Below are 26431 nucleotides of genomic sequence, written 5' to 3' on the forward strand. Positions count from 1 at the left end.
AATATCGCTATAGTGTGAGATTGTGGCTAAATATCAAAGTATAAAATTATTTTTGACAATGGGACTGCTATTCTTGGTGGCAAGAAAAAATAATTTTTAATATCCTCCCGTTAATATCTTCTTTGTGATGTTCTCAGAGACTATCCTAAAATAGCTTGTTCTTTTCTACTCCACAGTATCATGATTACTACCACAAATATGACACTAACTAAACACTTGTCATCTAGAAGCCAGGTGCCATGCTGAGCATTCACAGCCGTTATTCCACTTAATCCTGTAACAACTCTGTGAAGCAAATTGTATTATTCCATTTAACATATAATGACATGAGGCTTGAGGAGATAAATTAAAATGTGTTTGGGATTCCACAGGTAGCAAGTGGCAGAGAAGGGAAATGACCTCTATGTACTCTAACACCCACTGAGGTGACCCAGGTTCTCCTTCCTTGCCCCCTCCCTGGCACAATCCCAGACCAAAGGGATGGTCATGGTCTGGGATGTCATGGATTCTCTCGGTGCTGAGAAGAGACAGGAGGAACACATACCCCTCAAGAAAAAATAAAATTCAGGCACTCTAAGAGAAAGAATTAGCTAAAAAACTAGCAGTGATTCTCACTTAATTGCTGTTTTCTAGATTCTTCCAAGGACAAACTCTTGGCTCTGATCCATACTTTTGTATTATCATCAAGTATTATTTTTCCTTGTAATGACTCACTCTCGCTGGCTGGCTGGCTCTTTTAATAGCCTATGAGCTAGAGAAGCGCAGAGGCTGGGTGGTTATCCTCAGTGCTCAGTGCAGTGATGGCATTCATTCATAAAACGGTGTCTATCCTGTTCACGTGTTGTGCTGGGCAAAAGAGACAGAGTCTCTGCCCTGCCAGAAAGGGGAACAGGCACTAACCAGTGAATCATACAAATGTGAAATTGGAAGATATGTGAATGTGTTGAAGATGAGGTATACAATAAAGGTATGAAAATTCTTCTTGAGAACGGGAATCCTATCGCAACATGAGGATACCTCTATTCTCCTAAGACCCTCTGGGTTCTATGAGAGCAGAGGACAGCGGATTTTGACTAATAAAAGGCCAGAGTTGCATTTTGAGACCATTTTGGCTGTAGTATACACAGTGTGTTGCTAGAAAGGCAGCTATGGCCCCAAAGTTGAGTGTGCAAAAGCAAACATCTAGACAGCTTCTTTATGAATACAAATTCTTAGAAGCTCTGATCTCTGCAGGAGGTGTGGGTGGACTCCCTGCCCACACCCTGACACACACCTCCGGGGTTCTGACGAAGGAAGTCCATAAAGCCATGTGCATCCTGCACTGACACAGTGGGTCTAAGGGCAAAGACAACTTGGCTGAGAGCAAGTATAGAAGGAGACACAATTTTCCTTTACAAAACAACAGGAACAGAAACAGACACAGAGGAAAGAACTCAAAATGCTCAGAGTTCAGGGCATAGCTTTGGCTAGAATATTGCTAAGTATCTGAGTACGGCAAAATGCAAACAAGTCTCAGTGTTGTCTTGAAAACAAACAAATGAAAGAATCTGCTTCATTAATCTCATGCTGTAAGTAATGTGGACAGGGAGATGCAAAGCTATGTAAAATGTTTATATTAATTATATTAATTAAAAGTCGACTGAGCGGCAACCTGCTTTCAAATGCAGATGACAAAGAACTAAAAGAATTCTAGATAGAAAACATGACAAAACATGGACAAAACTTGATTTTCTAAATGGCATTCTGTACTTCAAAGGAATTGAATATGGTTGCTGACTTCAACAATGTTTTCAAAAATATTATGTAAAAATTCAAGCAAAGTCTAACAAGCCCTTGTTTTTCCCAAAAGGGGTTTTTATCAGTGAAATAAATATTCCATTTGCAGCTTCTCAAAAACCAAATCATCTTTTTCTATTTGGAGTGAAATTGAACTACTTACTTGCAGTGTAGAGAAGCTTACGCTGGGGAAGATTATGATGGCCTAAGTGGTTTTCTATCTCACTCTCCATGATCTCTAAGATAATGGCATATAAAATAACAAAAAAGAAAGGACAAAAATAGAAAAATCCATGGGACATTTTAATAATCTCAAAATGCAACTGTTATGGCATTACAGTGGTAATCAAGAAATAATCATATCTTTTTTTGTTGTTGTCCCCCCAATTTTCCTGTTTCCCTGAAAACAGTGTCCTTTGTGGCAGATGCAAATACTTTGTCTACTCAAGCCCAACACAGTCCGCCTACACGGCTTCATAAAGAAAGGAAACTGCGAATATGTCCTAACGCCATCTGATGTATCTCATGAGCAGTAGCACACTGGTCTGCTTCTGCAGTATTCCTCTGGAAAGGTTCCAGAATAGATAATCTAACAGAGCCACCAAAACCAATGGAGAACCAAATGTCAAAGTAAGGAACCTAAACAAAATATTCCGTTGTGCCGAATTGTTCCAATGTGTTACGAGCAACTTCTGCAGAATTTTGCAGGAATAAAAGAAGAGTTTTTAAAAGAAATTTTGCAGGAACAAAAGAGTTTTAAAAAGAATTTTGCAGGAACAAAAGAAGGGTTTTAAAAAGAAACACACAATGTCACATCCAGGTTACTGGGGTTGGTGGCGACCATTTATAGACCATTTATAGAATCCTTCCCATTCTCTGCATGTTTATTTATTCATTTCATTCAACAAAAATGCACCAGCGACACAGCATTAAAAAAAAATTCAAGTAAAACACCTGCCCTCACTGATCTTAGATTCCAGTGTTATGGAGTGTCAGTAAACAAATAAGCAGAAATACAGCATACGTGACATATATGTATATGACTATATATAATATAATAAAGCCTCATGCCATGATAAATGCAATTTTATTCTTGCATGTTAGCAGAATCTATTGTTTCAGATGTGTCACTAATCTTATCTGCATGTGCTATATTTGTTTTGTTTTGTTTTTTGCTGTGCATCCTCCCACAGGCTGGGAACTCTTTGAAGACAGGAGCTGCATTTGATTCATATTTGGCTTTCCCACAATGCTTTGCACAGCAAAATTTTCAACATATATTTGCTGAAATAAATCCTGCACCGAAAACTCACTGCTTAAAACAACACGTGAGCATATCTTTGTAGTGTTTCTCCTGTCCGTGTGGCATACGCAGGATAAATGGATGTAGGTATGCCTACCTGATGTATAATAACCAACTCATTTCCTTGGGCATCTTTCCATGATTTTGGATGTCCCTCCACTTCAAACCTAATTTTGCTATTTACCAGCTCTGTGATTTGGAAAGCCACTCTAGCTCCGTGAGTTTTATTTTAATAAACTGGGACAATCATCATGCACGTTCCATTAACTGCTATCAAACAATCTATTAGATGAAGAAAGTGTCATTCTGGTTTTAATTGTTATCATTGGAAATGAGATTCTGCAGAGCCAGAGTTTGCTAATGGAAAGTTTATAGGTCATGTGTAGTTTCTAGATTTGTTTTCCTTGGCAAGTACCCTTTGTTTTCCTTCCCAATTTGACTCCCTTTCTGTGGGTGAGCAAATCTACATAGTCCAAGCTGCTCCCTGGTGTCTCACACCTGGCCCTACTTCCTTCATGTGGTGGGCTGCTTGGTCTGCAAATGCATCCAAGTTTCTAGACTTTGGTTAAGCAGAGGAGGCCATTGTCTTTTTTTTTTTTTTATTTATTTATTTACTAGAGAGAGAGAGAGCATGTGCCTGTGAGCTGGGGGAGGGACAGAGGGTGAGAGTGAGGGAGAGAATCTCAAGCAGACTCTGCACTGAGCGCAGAGCCCCACACGGGGCTTGATCTCTTGACCCTGGGATCATGACCTGAGCCGAAACCAAGAATTGGACGCTTAACTGACTGAGCCACCCAGGCACCCCAAGGCCATTGTCTTGGAACCCGTATCCACAAGGTGGCAGATTCAGCACTTTCGGATGAAAGAAGCAGTGTTTGCCCCACCCCCATCCCATTTAAGCCTGTATCAAGTGACATTGGTCATTATTAATGTTGTGGTAGAAAGCCTAACAGATGGGATTCTTGGACTATTCATTCTCTTCCATAGTGGCAGAACCTTGAGTGGATGGATGGGCCAGTAGGTGAATGAGTAAGACGCTGAAGGAACAAAATAGGATCATACAGGCTGGAATATCTCTTTGTATCATATCAAAAGAGAAGCAGCAAAAACTGGAAGTTCTGCTCCAGATTGGGAGTGCATGGGGGATAAAACAGATCTAACGTTACTGTTTGATGATATTATGAAGTGGAAAACTACTGTTATTTTTTTCCTTTTTAACTAAGATCCAGAAAATTCCCAATCATAAACATCACTAAAAATCTCTGAGAAATTTACTGGGTGGGTAGGAGTTTTTCTCTACTTGATGTCATCCTTGAAATATATTTCTAAGAATTCCAAGGGCTATTCTTAGAACACAATGATATAGATCGGGTCTGAATGAAACAAATGAAAATGGCTTGTTTACTAAGACTCTTAGGAGCTTGGACTTCCTTAGAATGCCAGATGGTAGGTATCACTTATAAGGTAAGGCCTTTGTTCCTCTTTTCTGTTTTATTTAAGGGAAATGGATAATGATTCTTAACAAAATAGGTCTGACTCATTCTATTATTCATTTGTTCTGTGTTTTTGTGTGTATGTGTTTCGTCTTCAGGGACATTTTGTACCTGAGAGTTTGTGAGAGCAATGACTAAACTTGCAGTATCTCATTGAGAATCCTCCTTCCAGTTGTAAGACCTCCTAAGTCAGAAAGAGCCATAAATAAATATGTAAGAACCAGGATCCAGAAACAAGATGATAAGTAACCCAAATGTCTATCTCCCCAAAGTGATCTCAAGAAGCTGGAGGTCCTTTCTCCTCAAAGGGTTACAAGGTCTTGATAAACAGGAATAGAAATGAGGGGGTAGAGAGCTGAACTCTTTAAAAGATATAATAAATGTTCCCAAATATTTGAATGGCTCTCTCCTGGAAAATGAAGTAGGATTATTCATTTGTGCTTTAATGTATAAAATCTACCTTAGGGAATCCTGCTAGCTGACCCAGAAGAGTTCATCACTGTTCTGTGCTCCTAGAACGCTCAACAGAAGTTGTCCTTTATAGCTTTTGTGACACTGTGTAATAGTTAGGAATGAGCCTGTGTCCCTCTCTGGTTATGAGTTCCCGATGCCTGAGCACAGTTCCTAGTATGTCACGGGGACTAAATAAGTTTGTTGAATGAATGAATGAATGAATAAAAAATGAATGAATAAGTAAACATATTTAGGTAGAAATTTCAGGAAGGTGAATTGAATTTTTTCTAGGAAGGCCTTTCCACAGTTGAATGTCTATCTCTCAAAGTTGTGACCTTTGTACTTAATGGAAAGACTATCACCAGCTAGATCTGACCTTCACTTCTTACTTGCTTGTGCCCACTGACTTTTGTCCCGCATTTTTCCTTAAGCTCTTCTTTCCGGCTTATCTCTTAACTCAGGCAAAAGACCTGAAGGGCACAGCATCCCATGATGGAAACCAAAACTACTCCTCAAGCAGTAACTGCCCATATGAAGAGCTTCTGGGGCCCAGAATGCCCAGACCGGTTTGAATTCGACCCCCACCCCTGCCTGTGTGGATGGATTGTGGAGCGACCCACGGAGTAACCAACAATTACTTTTACCTCATTGTAATATTAAAAATCTCTGCACAAACCTCATTTACATAACATACATTGTCTGTATAAGCATGTTTCCTTAAGACACATGTATGACCTTGTACCTGCCTCTACATACATTGGCAAGGCTCACCTTTCTAAATATTCATCCTAATCTTAAGTAAAGGAAACCCACTCATTCTTGCTGGGGAGTCAAGGCTTTAGAAGTTATTCCCCATGATTTCTGTATTTGCTGCAAATAAAGTTTCCTTTCTGTGACAACTCACCTGGTGTGTTTCTACCTGTGACTCACCAGGGAGTGAAATCACGTTAGTTTGGTTACAAGACGAGGGAAGAATAACTGAAGGCACACTGTCTCCCAGATCCTTTTTCCTTTTTACCGATGAGGAACCTGAGCTCAGAGCGTGAGTAACTTACTCAAAGCCTCCAATAGCAACTGGTGAAACCAGGACTTGAATGCTGATCTGTGTGAACCCCAAGCTGTATTTTCTCCTAGAAGACACTCTCCAGCTCCAAGGCAACATTTAAGCAGAAACTGAAGCACAGCCTAAGACAAGGTGAAGAGGTTCCTGTAGTGAAAGGTCACATTAGAGCACAAAGGTGTGCGCTCAACCCCGAGTTATAGGATTCTTTGAAGAAAAAATGTCATATTAATATGTATCTCTGCAAGCTTGATATGTAGCCTGGGCTACAGTGATACTTCCTAAAAGATGATAATGCATTTGCTAGAGCAGGCTTTGAAGGAAGAAATGGAAAAGAAAATATTTAAAATTTTTAGTTCAATGTCTAGAAAATGTAATCATTGATCTTTAACCTAATGCTAAGGTTTTACTTGATTATTTCTAAAGCCAAAGAGTTTCCTTTGTGATCAACAATAAAAAACTATCTCCACCCTCCATTAAGACCCTTATTGCCCTTTCCATATGGAGAGTTGGCTTCTGTGTTAAAATGCAATTATCTTTCACTTCCAACCCAGTGCTCAGCAACACTTAATTAATTCTTTCCTTTTAAGGTTCAGCATTATTACTTTCTGGAGGAATTCCAGATTTTAACAGATAAACTATCCAGAAAAAGGCTAGGCTTACGAGGCTGGAGAAAACTCCATTTTGCATCTGCATATCCAAGTGTCCCTGGTATTAATCCAAGATGTAATCTCAGCTATTGAGCAAGCTATGTGAATGCCTATGGCTTAGTGAGAAGAGAAGGGTCTGCTCCTAGTGGCCTGTGACCAGAAACACAGTCCCCAAGCTCAATGAGCCAGCATCTTTCTGTGAAATTCAAGAAGAGTTTGCTATAACATTTGGTTGCTTCAATTTTTATGTAAGAAGGAATAAGGATACTTACCTCATCAGAGTGAAAAGAATAAATGAAAGCAAGATGACCAAATGAAGCCTACGGAATTCTTCTGCTTCCCTTTGCCACAGTGGTCCATGTCACATCGAATACTATGAACAAATAGTTTGAAGACCAAGAGCTTGCATAGCAGCATTGTCTGTTAAAAGCACTGTGTCTTGTTTCTTGAAATTAAGTCTTTGGGAATTGATGTAATCCTTGTCTTTGAAGGAAACTTCCTCTCAGAAGGAAGATGATGCATATGCACACTGTAAAGTTACTCTCTCATTATTACCCAATAATAAAGATAGTATTTATGAAGTATAGCGAACTCTATGGTTTATATATTACCTTACTGAATCCTTTAGCTCAGTGGCTCTCTGCACTGTAGCCACATAGGTGGTCATTTTCCTCTTCTCCTTAAATACACCCAACTTGCTCTTGCCTCAGGACTTTTGCACTTGCCGCCCTGCTCATTCTTTAGTTTTCAGATCAAATAATTTTTCTTTTAAAACATTTTTCCTCACTTCTGGAGCATTAACATTGCTTTCTGACCTTACCATTTGTCCCTCTCCCTTCCCTAGCCCTATTTATTTCCTTTATTCCAGGTTTCACCAACAGATTCCATTCTGTTCATTTCTTTCTTTTCTTATTCTCTGTTTTTCTTCCTTTATTGAAAGTGAGTTTTGTGAAAGCAGAAATCGAGGCTGCCTTGTTTTCTACCGAATCCATAAGGTCTAGAACAGTTCTTGGGTCATATGAGGTACTCCATAAACACTTACAGAATGAATGATTGATGACTGGATGAACACACTCATTGATTAAAAAACCCAAGGAGGAGGAGGGATTTCCACTCACCTGAACCACACCTGTACAGGAGTCCAAAAAGATGCAGCCTTTGGGTTCTTTGGATATTTTTTCATCTTTGTAAAAATTCATGATGTAGGAGTTATCTGGCAACTGAGTCAGCTGGAAGTAGCGCTTTTTGAAGGACTAAATAAAGGAAAAGATATACAGAAGTAGTTCCAATTGTGGTGTGCTATTAGAGAAATTAGAACTTTCCTAATTCCTTCAGGAGCGCTACAGTTCTAGGGCACCGTTCTAGAAAACAACATCCACCTGTCTCATAAATAAAATATGACATGAAACATAAACTCAATGCAAATGACTCTCCTCCGTGCTGTGACCGAAGGAGCGGGGTGTCAAGAGTAGTGGAAGAAACAAATATGAATCTTGATGTCTCCTTACCCGAACAGTAACGGTATTGTTCACCGTGCTGTTGAAATTCCCTTTGTAGAGCCAGCCAGACTTGAAAACTCCGGTTCCTCCCGTTCCCCCACCGCCCTTAGACGACGAGTGGGAGGTAGTATCCTGGAGAAGAAGCATCATTGGCATGACTGCAATCTTTTGTGGATCCCAGGTCTTCGACCCCACACTTAAAAACGAACCTCCTCTTTCTCCCATTGACTCATCTTAAATAATCACGTTCAATTTCAAACAAATGTGACTCATTTTGACAAAAAGTCCTTCCACAAGTAGCTACTGTTGCTTTTATGTTAATATGGTCGGAGTGTGAAATGCTCTAGTGAAAGACAGGAACAAAGTATCTTCCGTTTTAAACATTTCAATTTCAACAATGTACTTACTTCATCCTTATCAGCATCTTCATGGTCAACCTCAAAGGAATGTGAAGGAAGTTTCTCTGGCTTGTATTCTGCTCTGGTATTAAAAACAAACAAACAAACAAACAAAACCAGTTTCTGATTTGTCATTTGAGACATGGCTTTCGTTTTCCACTGTTCCCTAGGTAACAACTATTGTGTTTTCTTAAATAAAGTAATTAATCACGTGAGTGCCCTATTTCCGTTGGAAGTATTAACTTCCCCTTACACCACTGCATATTATCTCTTGCAAAGAAATCTTTATTTTTTAAACCACAGAGTTACTATTTATTCAGATTTGACACGTCTTCTTGAAGGAGATGAAGGCAAGGAGGACACTTTTAAAGGTTTGGTGGTTTATGTTTTCCTTTGTCCACATTCTGCAGTGGAATACGAAGTAGTGATGTTTTCATTTCTGTTTTGTCTTTCAATGACATCCCCTTAGGGTCCTAGATGGACACTTGAAAAACGAAGTTCCTGAAAACCAGTCTGAGCTCTGGCCACTAGGGTGCGCTGCTCTCCTAACCGTGGCCTCCCCCAAAGAAGGCCCCAACCTGACTTCATGGAATTGTGCTCACTTGGTGCATTTCCGTGGTAACACTGGAATGCTGACCAGCCCGCAGCAGCAGGAGTGTGCACCTGGTACTATAAATGGTCAAACAGGACAAAAATAAACTTCTCTTGGCTTGATTCTATTTCACAACTCATGGCTGAATGGAAGTGATCAACAGCATCCCTTGACACCTAGCTAGAAAATCCTACATGTAGGATTTGCATGGAATATTTATTTTCTTTAAGGTGATTTATATTGTGTAGAAGCAACCCCAGAATCTGACTATTGAGAAAAAAAGCCCAGGGGTGCTCATTGTTATTCCTATCACAAATCTTTTCCTATGTTGATGGTATTCCAGATAGAAAGGGGCATGACCAAGGACTCTTTATACTTAACTACGCATACAATTACCAGACTGCATTCACATAGGGATTAAACACATTCAAATGGGTTCATAATATTCTTTACCTTCCCTCTGAAAGACCTGAAAATGCCCATTTCCGCTTCACAGCGGGGCAAGGAGGAGAAAGAACACTGACCTCATTTTTTAAAATGGAAAAGCCTGAGATCAGAGCCACATTCTCTCTACCTGATAAGAATATTTTTTTCAATTGTAGTAAAATGTATATAACAGGACAATTACGATTTTAACCATGTTTAAGTGTCCAGTTCAGTGGCGCTGAGTACATTCACATTATTGTACAGCCATCACCACAGCCCAACTCTAGACCTTCCTCATTCCTAAAATGACACAGTATCCATTCAACAACAGCTCACGTCTCTCCCTTCCCCCCCCTGGTAACTACTGTTCTACTTTCTGCCTCTATGTATTTGAACTCTTCTGGGTACCACAGGTAAGTGGAATCATGCCATATGTGTCAATTTGTGTCTGGCTTATTTCACTTACTGTAAAATGTCTTCAAGTTTCATTCATGTTAGAGCATGTCTCAGGATTTCATTCCTTTTTAAAGCTAAATAATATTCCATGGTAGTCTAAAAAGAGTTCATGTGCCCAAAGTGGTTTCTACGAAGGCATCCCAGACTCTACAAATGAGGACTTTCTCCCTGTAGATGCCAGACACACAACTCTTTCAGTGCTTACCCAAATCTGTTGTGTGTGCACCTGTCTTACCCTCCACCAGATTACATGTTTCTTCTTTAAAAAAAAAAATGATTTATTTATTTATTTGAGAGAGAGAGAGAGAGAGAGAGACACATGATTGGGAGGGGCAGAGGGAGAGGGAGAGAGAGAAATTCAAGCAGACTCCCACTGAGTGTGGAGCCTGACACGGGGCTAGATCTCATGATCTTGAGATCAAGACCCTGAGATCAAGACCTGAGCCAAACCCAAGAGTTGGACCCTTAACCAGCTGAGCCACCCAGGCGTGCCAGATGACGTGCTTCTTAAAGCCAGGGCCTCCACTGAAGTCCCATCTACACCTCTCCCAGCTTTGTCTTTTCCTACTGTAGAGATGCTCAGTACGCATTTGCTAACTGCATCATGACAGACAAGGTGAACAAGTAGATGGCAGACATGAAAGAATACAAAATGGCAGCATTTAAAACTGTTTTTGGAAGACATTTTGGCGATGCTAAAAATGCATATTTTGGTGATCAACATCATAAGAGGTACCTCCAATGTGTTAAACAGGTTTCTAAAAATGATCTTATTACTATAGTGAATTTATTTTATAAATTCAAATTAATGTAAGTTACTTGCTACCAAAATCAATAATTAAGAAAAATAAAGCTATTCTGGGGTACACAGTAGTTGATATTGGGTATTAAAGACGATATCTGGGGCCTCACTTCAGACCTAGTCTCGATTTATTTATCTATTTTGTTTTGGTTGCGCAGTCTTGATATGAAATCCCAAGATCCATAGGTAAGTAGGTGTAAATGGTAACAGGTTTATTAAAAAGCCAGAGGCTTGAAAGAATGGTTGTAGGGAATGTGTATTTTAAGATTATCTCCACCATAGGTTCTGGCACAGGGTAAGAACATAATAAATATTTGTTCACTGATGTATATTAATTTACTCAAGTGGGTGTGCATTATTCCAAATTCCAGAAACATATTCATACATACATAATACAACCTTCTTCATCCATGGCTTATCTGCAAGTTCAAAGAAGTTCAAAAATCTCTACCAAGATAACAGAACATTTGTACTGAAGTCTCAATATGTACCAAGCAGCATATTGCTTTTTATTAAATTATATATGTGTGTAATCAGACATTTGTACACAAATGCTAGAACTCCACAGTCTAGTCTAGTCTCACTGTTGTACTGAGAAGAAAGTGAAGTCTTAACAGCTACTCACATAAACACATAGTGGAAGAGGTGGGATTAGAAGCCCTATTTCCAAAATGCTACTTCCTGTATGTAGGATAAATGAACCCAAACTATCTTGAATAAGCATGTTAAGATTGTAGCCATTGTTCTCTTCCAAAGGATCTTGGCGTACCTGTACATCTTTCTCCTTCCCACAGAGCCTTAGAGATGCTGAAGCATATCTATGCTTACTACCCTTAATGTTAACTTGTTCTGCCTCTTTGGGTTAGGGTCAAGTTTATGTGAAGACAGAGCCAGTGGCCAAGGACCGTGTTATTTTAGGACCACTGGGAAATTTTTCCTGTCCTACCCAAAATATTCCTTTTCTCCTTAACAATATCTTGACATTCCTGAACAAAGAGCAGTCCTTCACCTTTTCATTTGACTGGCAAAATAAAGCCCCGAAACACAACCTTTCCCTCTCTCCCTCATCCTGCATGAGGCAACACATTGCTTGAGATTCAGAGGCAGATTCATAAGGTTGATTTCAGAGCAATTACTCCAAGTATTTTGTCTGCAGAGAAGAGAACATGAGTATTCCAGGATTCTTAAAATGATGGCAGGGCAGTAAAGGGAATATTAAGAAAACATCCCGAGTGAAAGATAAAAGAATGTGTAGGGAGAGGCAGCAAGGACAAACTTGAACATGGGATGTCAACATCTAGCTCAGGGGTGGTCCTATGCTATATGCTAATTATTTCCTGTTAATCTCCCTTCGATCTTGACACTATTCTATCCCTTTCTGAACTTCATATTCTGCCCTCTTCTGCCAGCTTGACTTACCCTTTCTTTTCTTTTTACAAAACCGATTTGACAGGCATTTGTTCTTGGTAACTGTGGATCACAATAGTGGTCCTGTTCCTCAGTGATCGATCGATTGATCGATCGATCTACCTACTTACCTACCTACCGACCTACCTACCTACCGACCTACCTACCTACCTATCTATCTACCTATGTATCTATCTCACATTTTCTTTATCCGTTCATCCATCGATGGACATTTAGGTTGCTTCCAGGTCTTGGCTATTGTAAATAATGCTGCAGTGAACAGAGGAGTGCATACATCTTTTTGAATTAGTGTTTTTATTTTCTTTGGATAAATACTCAGAAGTGGAGTTGCTAGGTCACACGGTAGTTCTATTTTTAAATTTTCGAGAGCCCTCCATCTGTTTTGCATAGTGTCTGCACCAGTTTACATTGCCACCAATAGTTCATGAGGGTTCCCTTTTTGACACGTCCTCATTACAACTTGGTATTTCTTGCCTTTTTGATACTAGCCACTCTAATAGGTGTGAGGTGATATCTCACTGTGGTTTTGATCTGTATTTTCTTGATGATTATTTGTATTTCCTAATGATGAGTACTTTTCATGTACTGATTGGCCACTGTCTGTCTTCCCTGGAAAAATGTCTATTTGGATCCTCTGCTCATTTTTTAGTTGGGTTGTTTTATTTTTTTGCCATTTTTTGCCACTAAAGGAAGTGGAAGTTGATACCAAGTATGAGTATGCCATCAAGCAAAATGAGTTTTCTGTATATTTTGGATATTAACCCCTTACCAGATACATGATTTGCAAATATTTTCTCCCATTCAGTAGGTTGCCTTTTCATCATGCTGATGGTTTCCTTTCCTGTGCAGAAGATTTTGGGTTTGATGTAGTCCCACATGTTTATTTTTTCTTGAATGCAGTCAGATCCAAAAAAATCTTTGCCAAGACGGATGTCAAGGAGGTTACCACCTATGTTTTCTTCTAGGAGTTTTATGGTTTCAGGTCTTACATTCAAGTCTTTAATCCATTTTGAGTTAATTTTTGTGGATAGTGTCAGATAGGGTCTGGTTGCATTCTTTTGTATATGTCCGTCCAGTTTTCCCAACAGCATTTATTGAAGAGACTGTCCTTTCCCCACGGTATATTCTTGGCTCCTCTGGCATCATGTATTTTCTGTCATTCTTGTCTCCTGTGAATCCCAAGTTCAGTGCTGATTTTTATGTGTGAAGGCTTATATTTTACACTCTAGCTTGAAATAATGTTTCTCTCTAGTATCTTTCTATGAACACCACTTAAAAAAAAGTGAGATTCTTAAGCGTTAATGATAACACAATTTCAAATTTAAAAAATAAAAATTAGGGAGATAAACACATGCTTCTTTTTTCACTCTACCATAATTGCAAGTTTTTATTTTGGACCCTCAGGAACCCATAAAAAGAAATGATCAGTTTAAATTGGTAGCAGACATAGGCGAATTCTTCTAATCCAGGAGGCATGAACATGATTTATTCTAATAGCCTCTGAAGGCCAAGTAAATGATCTGTTTCCACTACTGACCTAAATATGCGTAGTCTTTAATGGGGAGTGCCTAGGCTTTGTAAAATCATTTTAAAAATAATTTTTCTATTCAGTGTTATGGTCTTCATTATTTCAGGAGATGTGTGAGGATTATATTCTGGAACTTGTGATTTTCACTTTGAATACACATAGTTCATTAAAATCTACTTTGTGGTAGTATTATTCTTCCCCTTCTGGGTATCAACTTCCACTTCCTTTAGTCAATTAAGGGAAATTCTCAACAGTATTTCAGTTATGTTTGTCTTGCTTCTCCTGAGGTTTCTTCTCATGCTCCATAAGAATTCTAATTCGACGATGATATCCAGGCCCTGTTCTCAGTGGAGGTGTTTCCTCTGTTGTTTTAATAGGGGATGAATATGACAAAGGTGAAATCTTTCACATATTTATTTTGCTTGATGGCATCATGGACATAAAAAAAGGTGTGTGGGGGCAAAGCCTTTAAAGATTTCAACAGACCTTGATCCCAGGGTCCTAGGATCAAGCCCTACATTGGGCTCCCTGCTCAATGGGGAGCCTGCTTCTCCCTCTCCCATTCCCCCTGCTTGTGCTCTGTCTCTGTCAAATAAATAAATAAAATCTTAAAAAAACAACAACAAACAAAGATTTCAACAGACCTGAAGTCAGCAGGAAGTCATATACTTGGAAGGGCGGCTAAATGCCACTTTCTACAGTCTCTCACTTCATATAAGGTCCTGCAACTGCTTGGACACAGCTTCCAAGTCGTAACCGCTTCTCAGAACAGTTTTTAGAAAGAGGAAGTCTCTATGTTAAAAAATGCTTTGCTTTTTAGTTGTGCCTACAAAAAGCGTGTGACTAAAGTGCAGACATTCCAAATACAGTAATTACTCAGGAAGGCCTAGCATGTGGTGGGACCTTACCAACACGAAGTTACAGGAAGTTAACTATCAGGAGTAACCTGAATTTAAAGGGATGTTCAGAGATTTGGTAAAAGTTGATATTCACTGGTTTGCAAAAAAAAAAAAAAGATTTGCTGTTTTGGAGGAACATTGTTTTGCTCTTAGTAATGCAACTGAAAAATACACGGCCTCTTTTCCCTCCACCTCTTTTTTTTTTTTTTTTTTTGTATACTCACTGCTACAATCCCATTCTCCTTAGAGTAGATCGAGTGATTTTTTTAAAGAAGAAAACTGGATCACGTCACACTAGGTTAAAATTGCCGCAGGCTTCTGTCGCGGTAGAATGAATCTAAGCTCTTTTCTGGGGCCCACCAGGCCCCTGTCTCCTTTTGTGGTTTCATCTTACTCCAGCTTTTCTAACCATCAGTTCCAGCCTCCCCATTCTGCTCAAGAGACCAAGCTGACTCCCAAGACAGGGCACCTGCCCTTGCTTTTTCCTCTGGGAATCCTTTCTCAAGTTCACGGTGCTGGTAGCTACTGTCCCTTCAGACCTGAGCTCCGATGGCACCTTCTGTGAGCTATTCCGTAGCTCCTTCAAATTCTGCATTCAGGAGTTGAGAGCATCCCTTCCAAGTATCCGAGTCTGGAACAGTTGTTTCTGGGAGCATAGGAAATCTGGGCTAATAGTGCCCAAATCTAAACCATGTATCCACTAAAAACTTAGGCGTGATGTGTATCTTCTCGACATCTTCACTTCAGGAAAGGGTTAATAACAACTTCACTTTTGGTTGTTGTGTTTTTCTGGATTATTTGCATCATTTAAATGGATGACCCAATGCATTAGGAGACTCCAATTCATTGCAGTTCTTTAATTTGAGCCACTCCAATCCCATCCAGGAATGTTATATTTCAAAATGTGCCATGTACTTGGTTTATTTATCCAGTAAGTAATAATTGTACACCGACCATGGGCCAGGCATTCTCCTACCACGCAGGGGATCTGCAAGGAAAAGCCCCGCCCTTTGGGGATTTTTTGCTTTCCTGGGGGACACAGACACTGAATAAATGACTAGTTCAGGTAGTAGGTCAGGTGTGAGCTTGTCCCTGAAGGTGACATTTGAACAGGTGCAGAAACAAAGATACCTTTCCCAAAGACTTTTTTTTCCCAGAGTCCAGAAAAAAAAATAGCCATTTATTTTCCCTTTTACGATTCTTAAAACATATGTCACTTCTGTGGAAGTTGTTTATTTACATGACTTTTGATATCACAGTATGAAAACACATGAAACCAGTGGCAAATCTGAACGCAAAATACAGAATCTCGTCAGAAAAATGTTTTGATCCAAACTGTTCTTTTCCAGTCATGTTATATCTGCTATTGAAATGACAGCTCACAAAAGAATGGTATAATGATACTTTAAGACTTTGCTCAAAAATTAAATAAGAATAATTTGTATCTCACAATCGATTCTGTGCATATACAACAAAATATATGTTGTTAAACAAAATGTTCTATAGTAACAATTATTTTTAAATTTTGTAAAATATACCTTGACACTAGATTAACATACATGTATTTGTAAACAATGGTAGTACTTAAACATAAATCATATTTTATATATGGAAAAACCCAACCTATCAAGATAGGTTCTTACCGGGGTAACTGTCGGATATCTCCAGAATATTGTTCATATTTGTAGTTTACCACATACCATTGGGAACTATAAAACTTACAAGCCTGAAAGAAAAAAAAAGATAATTAAAAATTATCATTAAAAAATTCAGCTGTCCTGGCAGAAAGCACAGCAAATACAGCTCTCGTAATCTCAGGGGTAGTGTTAAGGTGGCTATATTAGTGATTTTAAGGTAGGTAAGGGGGCTTGCTCGTCACAATCATTTCACATTTTCGAGTGAAATGGAAATCAAACCTTTCCCAGACTCTTGGAGGAGGAACTATTTAACATATTTATTCTATTTTATGCCATCAAGGAAAGCCTAATTGAATCACCCAATGAATCACCCCAGACACGTTGCTAACCTCAAGTACTGTCATTTTTTAGCTTCCCTTAGCAACCTTCCATTATTTAACAGTTCTTAGTGGTAGAAGATATTATTATTTCTATGTGATCTTTTCCTCATAATTCTGCTCGTTCTTTCGTCAGTAACTTATCTTTTCTCCTCTCTATGTCAGGTGTGTTGTTGATTTGAAATCAATTTTTCAGTTTTACCTCAAATGCTTTCTCGGGTCCAGGCTTCTCCATGATTACTCATTGATTTTTACAAATATATATGAAAAAAAGATGACCAAAAAGTTGGTACATAGTGGCTGATTTTTCAATATTTATTGATGGCAAATATTTCCCAAACATCTACCATGCACCTAGCAATGTACTGACCATGGAGTGGTAATGGGGGTTTCACTAGCTGGCTTCTTTTTTTTTTTTTTTTTTTTTTTGAGAGCACACTCCAGGTGGGGAGGAGGTAAGGGGGGTTAAGGGCAGAGGGGTGGGAGGGGCACAGGGAGAGGTAGAGAGAGAATCTTAAGCAGACTCCATGCCCAGCGTGAAGCCCCAAGCAGGGCTGGATCTCATGACCCTATGATCATGACCTGAGCTGAAATCAAGAGTCGGATCCTTAACCCATTGAACCTCCCAGGTACCCCTCACTAGGTGGCTTTTAAAATTCCTTTTGATCCTAAAATTACATGAACCTGGGGACTGAGCAGCAGACATGAAGATTACAAGAAGATCTTGTCTTCTCCAGTGGAAAAAACGAGGAGCAATGAGCATCCTGCAATGTGAGAAATAAAGACCTACAGTTGTTGGGACCCAGGAAGGGGACAGGCAAGGAGATCTGTGTGAGAGGAATCACTTGGGGTGTCGAAGTGCTACAAACAAGGGAAACACAGGCACTGTCTTTGCAGAAACAGAAAGTGGGAGGGAAGGGCCCCGAGCTTGCTGCAGAGAGGCTGATGGAAAGCACAGGGTGCAGGCACATGGCTCAAGATGCAGGGAAAGGCAGGGCGAGGGGAGAGTAGTTGAGTGTCGTCAGCCTCTCTGGACTTCTCTGGCCTTGAACTTTCTCAGTGTCATGACTTTATTTGCTCAGGGAAGCACCCACCCTCAAACTGGGGACAGAGGCTAAACAAGGCGTGAGCCTGGGGTCAAGACTGGAGTAGGCGATGTTGGCAGAGAGTAGCAGGGAAAAACAGCAACAAGACAAACGGATGTGGATAACGGCAAAGGGAATTCGGGAGATCGGGATGGACTGTGGATGGAGAGGGGAACGGGGAACAAAACTGAATATTTAGCTAAAATGAAGTTACTTAACGTGGGATTCCTGAGCCAATTCTGCAAATCACATGTTTCTGGAAATAAGAGGAAAACTAAGCCCTGAGAGGCTCCTTGGCTAAAAAGTTCCATCTTCATTTTAGATAAAGATGCTAAGGATTCAGGCAAGGAGCATATGGGCCCGCGGCATCCCAAGGCCATGGGGACGGAATGTTCACGATCACAGTTCTTTCTTCTCTTCCTGCCTTTTCCCTATTCCTGGTGATAGCTCTCAAATGCAACAAAATATATTTAAAAATGGAAAACAAAAAGCATAAAACCCACTCCCTTTTTGCATTCCCTTTCAATCTTTTTTTCTGGTCCATAGTTTTACCTGGTTCCCCTCTGAGTGTATATCTGAACTTGAATGTTGTTTTTTAATTCACTTAATGGCATATTCTAGATATTTTTACGTTGGCTTTCTAAACTTTATGACCGTTTTAAATAAGTAGAATAAAATATCATTCTGTAATTTACTGACCCAGTGTCCTAGTTTTGGAGGTCATTCATTCATTCAACAAACATCACTGAACACTTACTGGGTTGTTCTAGGTGATGTGCATACAACAGTGAACAAGGGACAAAAATGCATGCCCTTTTGAAAGTTATGCCCTTGTGAAGAGCTGGTCAATAGACACAAAATAAGTATACCATGTACATGTTAGAAAATGGTAACTGTCATGTGAAAAAAAAAGCAGAAGAGGAACATGGATAGAGTTGGGGGAAGAGGGCCAATTTAATAGAATGGTTAGGGTGGGTACTTCAGAGAGGCTAACATTTGAGGAAAGACTCCTAGAACAGGACACAGCGGTTATTATGGCTCTTCAAATTTTGTGCCATTGTAGAAGATACGAGGTTTTCTTTAATAAAAATGAGTCTTTTATAAAAAATGAGAATTTTTCCAAAAAAATGAATATTCAGAGTATTTGGTCCTCTTACCCTCCCCCAAGGCTCACCCCTTTGGGGTTATTTTCTTAGGACAGAGTACTCCAAATATTTTAAGGATTCTTGGTAAAAAGAAACCTGCCCAAACAATGTATATTTGTTATAAGATAAAGGCAAATTGAGGGGACAACTCTGAACCGGGAGCTATATAGCTTTCTTCTTGTTCTGGAACAAACCCACTAATACTGCCTTTCAACATGACTTTTGGTCAAATCATTTCATTTATTAGGATCTCAGATTTAGGTAATGAACAAGTAGAATATTAGACTGGATTGAGAAATCTCTGTCCCATAATATCCATCTCTACACTCCCTAATCTGGAGGTTTAATGGGACACAGATGCACTGATTTACTCATTATCCTTTCTTGCTACGGACAGTATCTATGTTTAGATGCAATAAACATGTATACTTCATGAGTATTTCACAGATAATCACAACATGCCACAGGCTTAACTGAATCCGAGATGTGTATATCCTGAATTCCCACTGACCCAAAATGAATGTGGAACTTTCTTATATTACTGTAGTCTAGCAAAGAAGTACTTGTTTTCTGGTTTGGAGTGGCATCTACTTGTCAGATATCACACTACTAGGTGCGTTACATATGATTTTAATAAGAACTCTATGAGATTTTATTTCTATTTTATAAATCACAGAGGCAAGGAGAGGCTCAGATCATTGCCAAAGGTCCCACACATGATAGAAGTAGGATTTCAAATTGGATTTGTCTGACTCTAAAAGTCCATTCAGCTAATTTATGAATTGTTTGATGATTGCAGACTTCTTTTTTCCTTTAGGCACATCTGGACCACCATTCCAGATGTTTATATAGTATTTCTGCTTCCATCTTGGAGTCAGACAGACCTGGTTTTGAATTTTGGTATTTCTGCTTCCATCTTGGAGTCAGACAGACCTGGTTTTGAATTTTGGTATTAGCTGTGGGATTTCAATTAAATAACTTAGTATCTTTAAATTCCCTTATCCGCCTAAGTAATACCAACTTCGTAAGGATCTAAGAAGATACTTCCTATAAAGCAACATAGGGTAAGTACTTAATAAATACTTGCTTTAAAAATAACCAGTTTTCCCAGCATGTTTGACTCAGTGTATAATTCACATTCACAATAGTTGATAATAGCAACTATTTTTTCTTGATTTATGAAGTACAGCTTTGGAGAGACATATTAGCTCTGATTATCAAAGAAATCAGCTTTAATAAAATTCCTTCTGAATTTATTTGCTATGTTTCATGTATCTGGTGGTGGGTAGATGAGGATTAGGGGTGGTGTAGATGACCCTTAAAAATCCTAAATCTGTGATTTCTTGGATTCTGAGAAAGCCAGTGCATTTTACAAACACATAAATGTTTCTCCTACGTAGTAATGGCATTTTGGAAATGTTACGCATAGAAAATTATTCTCTGTCCTTTGTTCCAGCCCACACAGTCACTCTCATTAAGAACTATTTTAATTTTGACTACAACTCTTCTTTGTCCGAAAACTAAGCTGAAAGGACCTGTTGCAAATTCAAAGTCCCAGGCTACCACTCTGCTTGTTACTGTAAGAGTTCCATTTCCCCATTATTAACTACCTAGCCCATGATACGGATTTCAAAATACCAACTCCTCATCCTTGGAGGCTTCCACCATCTACTTCAAAGGTGAAGACTGTGAATATCTAGCAAAAGTGTGCTGAGCTGGTGAATTTTTCTAAACAGCAATGCCCCAATTCACATTTTATTAATTTATTATGTTTGCTTGTTCAGCTTTTATGCTTGCTATCTCTGCTGTTAACGCATTTAGACACAAAAGTTCTGAACAAGGTCAACATGCTTGAAGGCTTTTATATCATTAGGATAATGCTTCCTGAATTGCATCGTGCTCATTAATTATTAGGGATTGTTAATTAAAATGCAGATTCCTGGGTCCCACATGAGATCCACTGAATCAGAATCTCTATGGGGGCCCCTAAATCCATCATTCCATGTCATTCTATGGAGTGACAATGTGGTTCTTGTGCTGTTTGCCTATGAACTGAAAGCATTAGGGTCCTGACTTCATACAGTGGGCTCTAGTAATTGATGTTACCCTTCAATTGAAAGACCAGCGGGCATATCATCTCTAGCATGGCATTTTTATTTATAATGGACATTCAATATTTATTTGAATGAATGGATTTCCTGTATCGTTTTTCTTTTAGAAATAACTAAACATGACACAATGAAAGTTCTACAAATCTAAATACTTTAGAAAAGATTGGGCAATTGTAAAGGGCCCCCTAAAATACTATAAAGAAAATATTTCATTTTTTTCCTCTCCTCTTCTCTTTAGAGAATCATCAGAATCAATTCAAATCATGTTACTTACCTCAAATAGCAATTTGGGTTTGTCAATGTAATTTGTCCATCTCTTAAAAGGGCTGATTATTAGATTCTGGCTACAGAGTAATAAGCAGGTAATAAATGGCTTTTCAGATGCAAAATTCTTTTTCTTTCTGGCTGTAGAGGTTTATTTAATTACATGACTAGTTTCTTGCCAGAAAGATGTAGGCAACCACAAAAGGTGTTCGTTTTGACCCTGAGTCACCACTGGAATTAATTCTGTATTTGTAAAATGATGGTGGTAATTTCACATTCATGCCAGTCTTTATTAAGTTTAGAAGTAATTATGCCTATTGTATAAATTTTGAAAATGTAACATCATGAAATTAAGTGAGTTTAGGCAAATTATATATTGAAAAGGTGCCTGGATAATTTATTGTCCACACTGAGACACTACAAAGTGAGAGAAGGGGCTATTAGCCAGGCCAGCAGGTAGAACATGAGACTATAACTGCAACCAAGACATGTGGTCACTCAATATGTTGATATTTTAGAGAAAAAGAGAAAAGGCACTGAAAATATTTTTTTTCTTTAGTTGGATCGCATCTGTGTATTCCTTTAAAAGGAAATAATTTTTACCGTACAAAAATAAGTTGAACACAATGATTTTTTACCACTTATACTACAGTCTTGGTAAAGAAAGAAAAATGTTTGGACAAAATAAGCGATGTAACTATAGATATGACTCAATTTCAGAAATCCTGGTATAATCTAAAGAATAATGGATTTTGGGTCTGAGTTTTTAAATACTGCTTGATACTAGACAGTGTTACTATGGATGTAAATATGCATGTACAATGTAAAACAGAATGTCCTATCAAATGCCAATCATAAATGAGAATCACTTTTCAACTATTTTGCTACTTTGAATTATAGAGCAGCCTAAATTGTTACCTAAATTGGAAGCAAATCAAAATAGCTGTTGAGCAAACTGTAAAATTAGACTTTCATAAATCACACCTGTGCCTGACCCAGGAACATACATTCTAATTTCCCAGCTAGAGCTCACAAGTGATTTGTCAAGATATGGATAATGGATAGTACTAAAAACCTTGGTGATTTTATGATCGAAATCATTCTTTTCATGTAAGGCATAAAATCTGGGTTGTAATTCAATATGATTGAAATTTTTATGTTCAAACTTAAAATGGGTTCTTTTTAAAAATTTTTATACGTCAGAGTTTCAGACCTGTACTTCTGTGTTTCCATCCACTTGCCACTAAATATTATAGGATGATTTTTATTGTAGCGAAGAGGAAGCCAATTTAGAGCTGGGACAGTTTTGCATATCTGGAAGCAAAACTATTATTCTAGGGATTTTGGTGGTGAGACATTAAGACAATAAATTTCAAGGTCGTTAATGTAAAACTCAAAACTATTTTGTTTTCACCAGGGTTTTCTATATACATTTTATCCCAATGCCACTAAAAAATAAATGCATTTGAATTTACCTTTATCAACTTTTGTATGTTTATTATCTTTAGTGTTATACATGTAGTGTAAAAATTAAAATGGGTGATCCATTTTGTTCTGGCCATGATAGAAACAAAATTATTATACATAAATAAGATAGGTCCAATATAGGACAATAACAAATTTTGATCTCATTTTTCCATTACTTGAAGTTGCAAAATAAATATAGCTTAACTTACAAGTTCACTTTTAAAAGGTACACACAAAATGAAAAGTCCCGTAACCTCCAACAAAGCCTTATCAGTGAATTAAGGGCCCCGTTCTTCAAAACAGAAACAAATTTTTTTCTATTCACACTAATTTTATTAAGAAAGGATTATGGTGGGGGGTGGGAGGGATGGGGTGGCTGGGTGATAGACATCGGGGAGGTATGTGCTATGGTGAGCACTGTGAATTGTGTAAGACTGTTGAATCACAGACCTGTACCTCAGAAACAAATAATACATTATATGTTTAAAAAAAAAGAAGATAGTAGGAAGGGAAAAATGAAGGGGGGAAATCGAAGGGGGAGACAAACCATGAGAGACTATGGACTCTGAGAAACAAACTGAGGGTTCCTTAGGGGAGGGTGGTGGGGGGATGCGTTAGCCTGGTGATGGGTATTAAAGAGGGAACACTCTGCATGGAGCACTGGGTGTTATACGCAAACAATGAATCATGGAACACTACAACAAAAACTAATGATGTAATGTATGGTGATTAACATAACATAATTAAAAAAAATAAAGGGAGGGACCTAGAACCTACCTCTAGATAGAAGAATTACCAAAGAATATAAGGGCCATGTTTATTAACTGCCACAGAAACATTAATAAAAATGTACAGTATAAGAAAAAAAAGGATTATGGTTTTTCTTTAATCCGGAGAGTTGTCTTCTTTTTTAGTTACATTTTCCCCAATAGCTTTCAGTAATTTAAATTGTGCAGGTAGTTCTGATGTTATATCAAAGGAGTTAGTTCTACAGTGAGGAAAACCATGCTAGTTGCGCTCTGGTGGAAAGTGAATGAATGCCTTAGAATCGTTCATTTGCTGCCTAATGATTCAGAATCAGAAAACGGCACTCATTTTTACTTAATTTATACATGCAAAAAAAAGCCCCCAATCATTTATTAAAACATTTATTCTTATTTCTGAGTAAGTTTGAGTGCACATTATTCTACATATGAGATTCAAACAATTTGTGCAAAGTACAAAGTCACTTTGACTAAAAGAATGGTTTCTTTATCAATGCCCATAATATGCAGTTCAAAATTAAACATGAAGCACATAAAATTATTTTAACCATAAAAGTGAGAAATGGAATTCCTTATTTTCTTGAAACAGGATACATTTCATTCTAGTTAGATATGTTTCTTTTAGTTAACAAAAATGGGCAGCATGAAATACATTTTAAATCATAGCCAATCCTCCTCTCCCCAAACTTTTCTTTCCCATGTCTGGGATCCAAATTCTGTAATATATCCTTTACTTCTTAACATGATGCATCTTCTACCTTGAATGTTTATAATTTTCTCTTGAATTAGTTGAATGCTATCTATCTGGATCCCAATGGTGGAAAAGGAAGAAGAGGCAGAGGAAGAAATTTCTTTTTCAATATTATACTCATTTTATCATATTATTTTTTATGTTTATAAAATTTCCCTTAACAAATTAAGCAATATTTTAGTATACAATGTGACAGCCTACTGAAATATTTTTAACTTTGGTATGCATAGAGTATTTTGACTGAAGGATTCCGGTACTTTTATTGGATTTACTCTCAAAGTGCTTTGTAGATAAAGAGACAACAATGTACTAACACCTTGTTTGATAAGATTGTGCTACGGTGAGCGCTGTGAATTGTGCAAGACTGTTGAATCACAGATCTGTACTTCTGAAACAAATAACGCAACATATTTTAAGAAAAAAGAAAAAGAAGATAACAGGAGAGGAAGAAAAGGGGAGTATGTCAGAGGGGGAGACGAACCATGAGAGATGATGAACTCTGAAAAACAAACTGAGGGTTCTAGAGGGGAGGGAGGTGGTAGAATGGGTTAGCCTGGTGATGGGTATTGAGGAGGGCACGTTCTGCATGGAGCACTGGGTGTTATGAACAAACAATGAATCATGGAACACTGCACCAAAAACTAATGATGTAATGTATGGTGATTAACATAACAATAAAAAAAAGATTACACATCTTTTCAGAGTTTAACCCACTGTAATCAGGTTGTGCTCTTAGCCTCTGAAAATGTTCTGTTAAAGAACTGCCAGTCAGAGCTACCCTACAACCCAGCAAGTACACAACTAGGTATTTACCCCAAAGATACAAATGTAGTGATCCAAAGGGGCACCTGCACCCCAATGTTCATAGCAGCAATGTCCACAGTAGCCAAACTGTGGAAGGAGCCCAGATGTCCATCGACAGATGAATGGATAAAGAAGATGTGATATATATATATATGACATAGATGTAACTAGAGGGCATTATGCTAAGTGAAATAAGTCAACCAGAGAAAGATAATTATATGATTGCACTCATATGTGGAACTTAAGAAATAAAACAGAGGATCATAGGGGAAGGGAGGGAAAAATAAAAGAAGATGAAATCAGAGAGGGAGACAAACCATGGGAGACTCTTGACCATAGGAAACAGGCTGAGTGTTGCCGGAGGGGAGGGGGGGTTGGGGGATGGGAGATGGGATGACCGAGTCATGGACACTAAGAAGGACACATGGTGTAATGAGCACTGGGTGTTGTACACAACTGATGAATCACTGAACTCTACCTCTGAAACTAGTAATACACTGTGTGTTAATTAATGGAATTAAAAAAAAAAAGAACTGCCAATGACTGATTTACCAAATCCAATGTGCCCTTCCTTATGTGATACCTCTTTGGCATTTTGTACCATTGACTCATGGTTGCAATGGACTTTTCTTTAATTCTGAGAAATCAATTTTTTCTTGTTTTCTTCATCTCCCTGTCCACTCCATCTCTGCCTCCTGAGCAGTGCCTTCCTTACTAGCGCCTTAAGTGAGAGTGTAGCCCAAGGACCTTCCCCTCAGCCCCAGCCAAGTCCCCATGGCACTCCTGGTAAACTGTTCCAGGCTCAAAGCTTCTACTTTTCAAAACCAGACCAACTGCCTACCCCTTCCTCCTGCATTGAGACCTACGTATTTATCTCCTTCTCGGGCATCTCTGTCTCTATATGCATGTTGGCCAGTGACATTATCTCATTTGTTTCATCCATCCCTGCTTGAGCAATCTTTACTTTCTTCTGGGCATCTTATTTAAATTACTGGCACAACTATCCAGCTAATAGCCCAACGCAGACATGTGGGAGTGGTTGCCACCATATTCCTCTCCTTTGCTTTCTTTTCAGGCACCAACTTCTGTCAATTCCGTCTCCGTAATAACCCTTTACTATTACCACTATCACACTGCCATATATTAGTGTAGGTCTTTAACCCAGCCGGACTATTAAAATAAATAGTCGTCTATCTGTCCAGCTTCTCTTCAGTCTTATTCACCCCTCTGACATAAGCAAGCCAACCCATTCTCTGGTCTGTT

General features: G+C 38.5%; 1 protein-coding gene across 1 annotated transcript in view; it reads right to left on the bottom strand.

The window, feature by feature from the left end:
* Positions 1–26431, bottom strand: part of DOCK10 (dedicator of cytokinesis 10) — a 263739-nt gene that overhangs the window by 104531 nt on the left and 132777 nt on the right. The window contains 4 exon segments of the mRNA XM_035726538.1: positions 7854–7988; positions 8244–8366; positions 8642–8714; positions 16407–16489. Coding sequence (XP_035582431.1) covers positions 7854–7988; positions 8244–8366; positions 8642–8714; positions 16407–16489 — 414 coding nt within the window.

This window comes from Zalophus californianus, chromosome 3, assembly GCF_009762305.2.
Source record: "Zalophus californianus isolate mZalCal1 chromosome 3, mZalCal1.pri.v2, whole genome shotgun sequence".
Classification (NCBI taxonomy): domain Eukaryota; kingdom Metazoa; phylum Chordata; class Mammalia; order Carnivora; family Otariidae; genus Zalophus; species Zalophus californianus.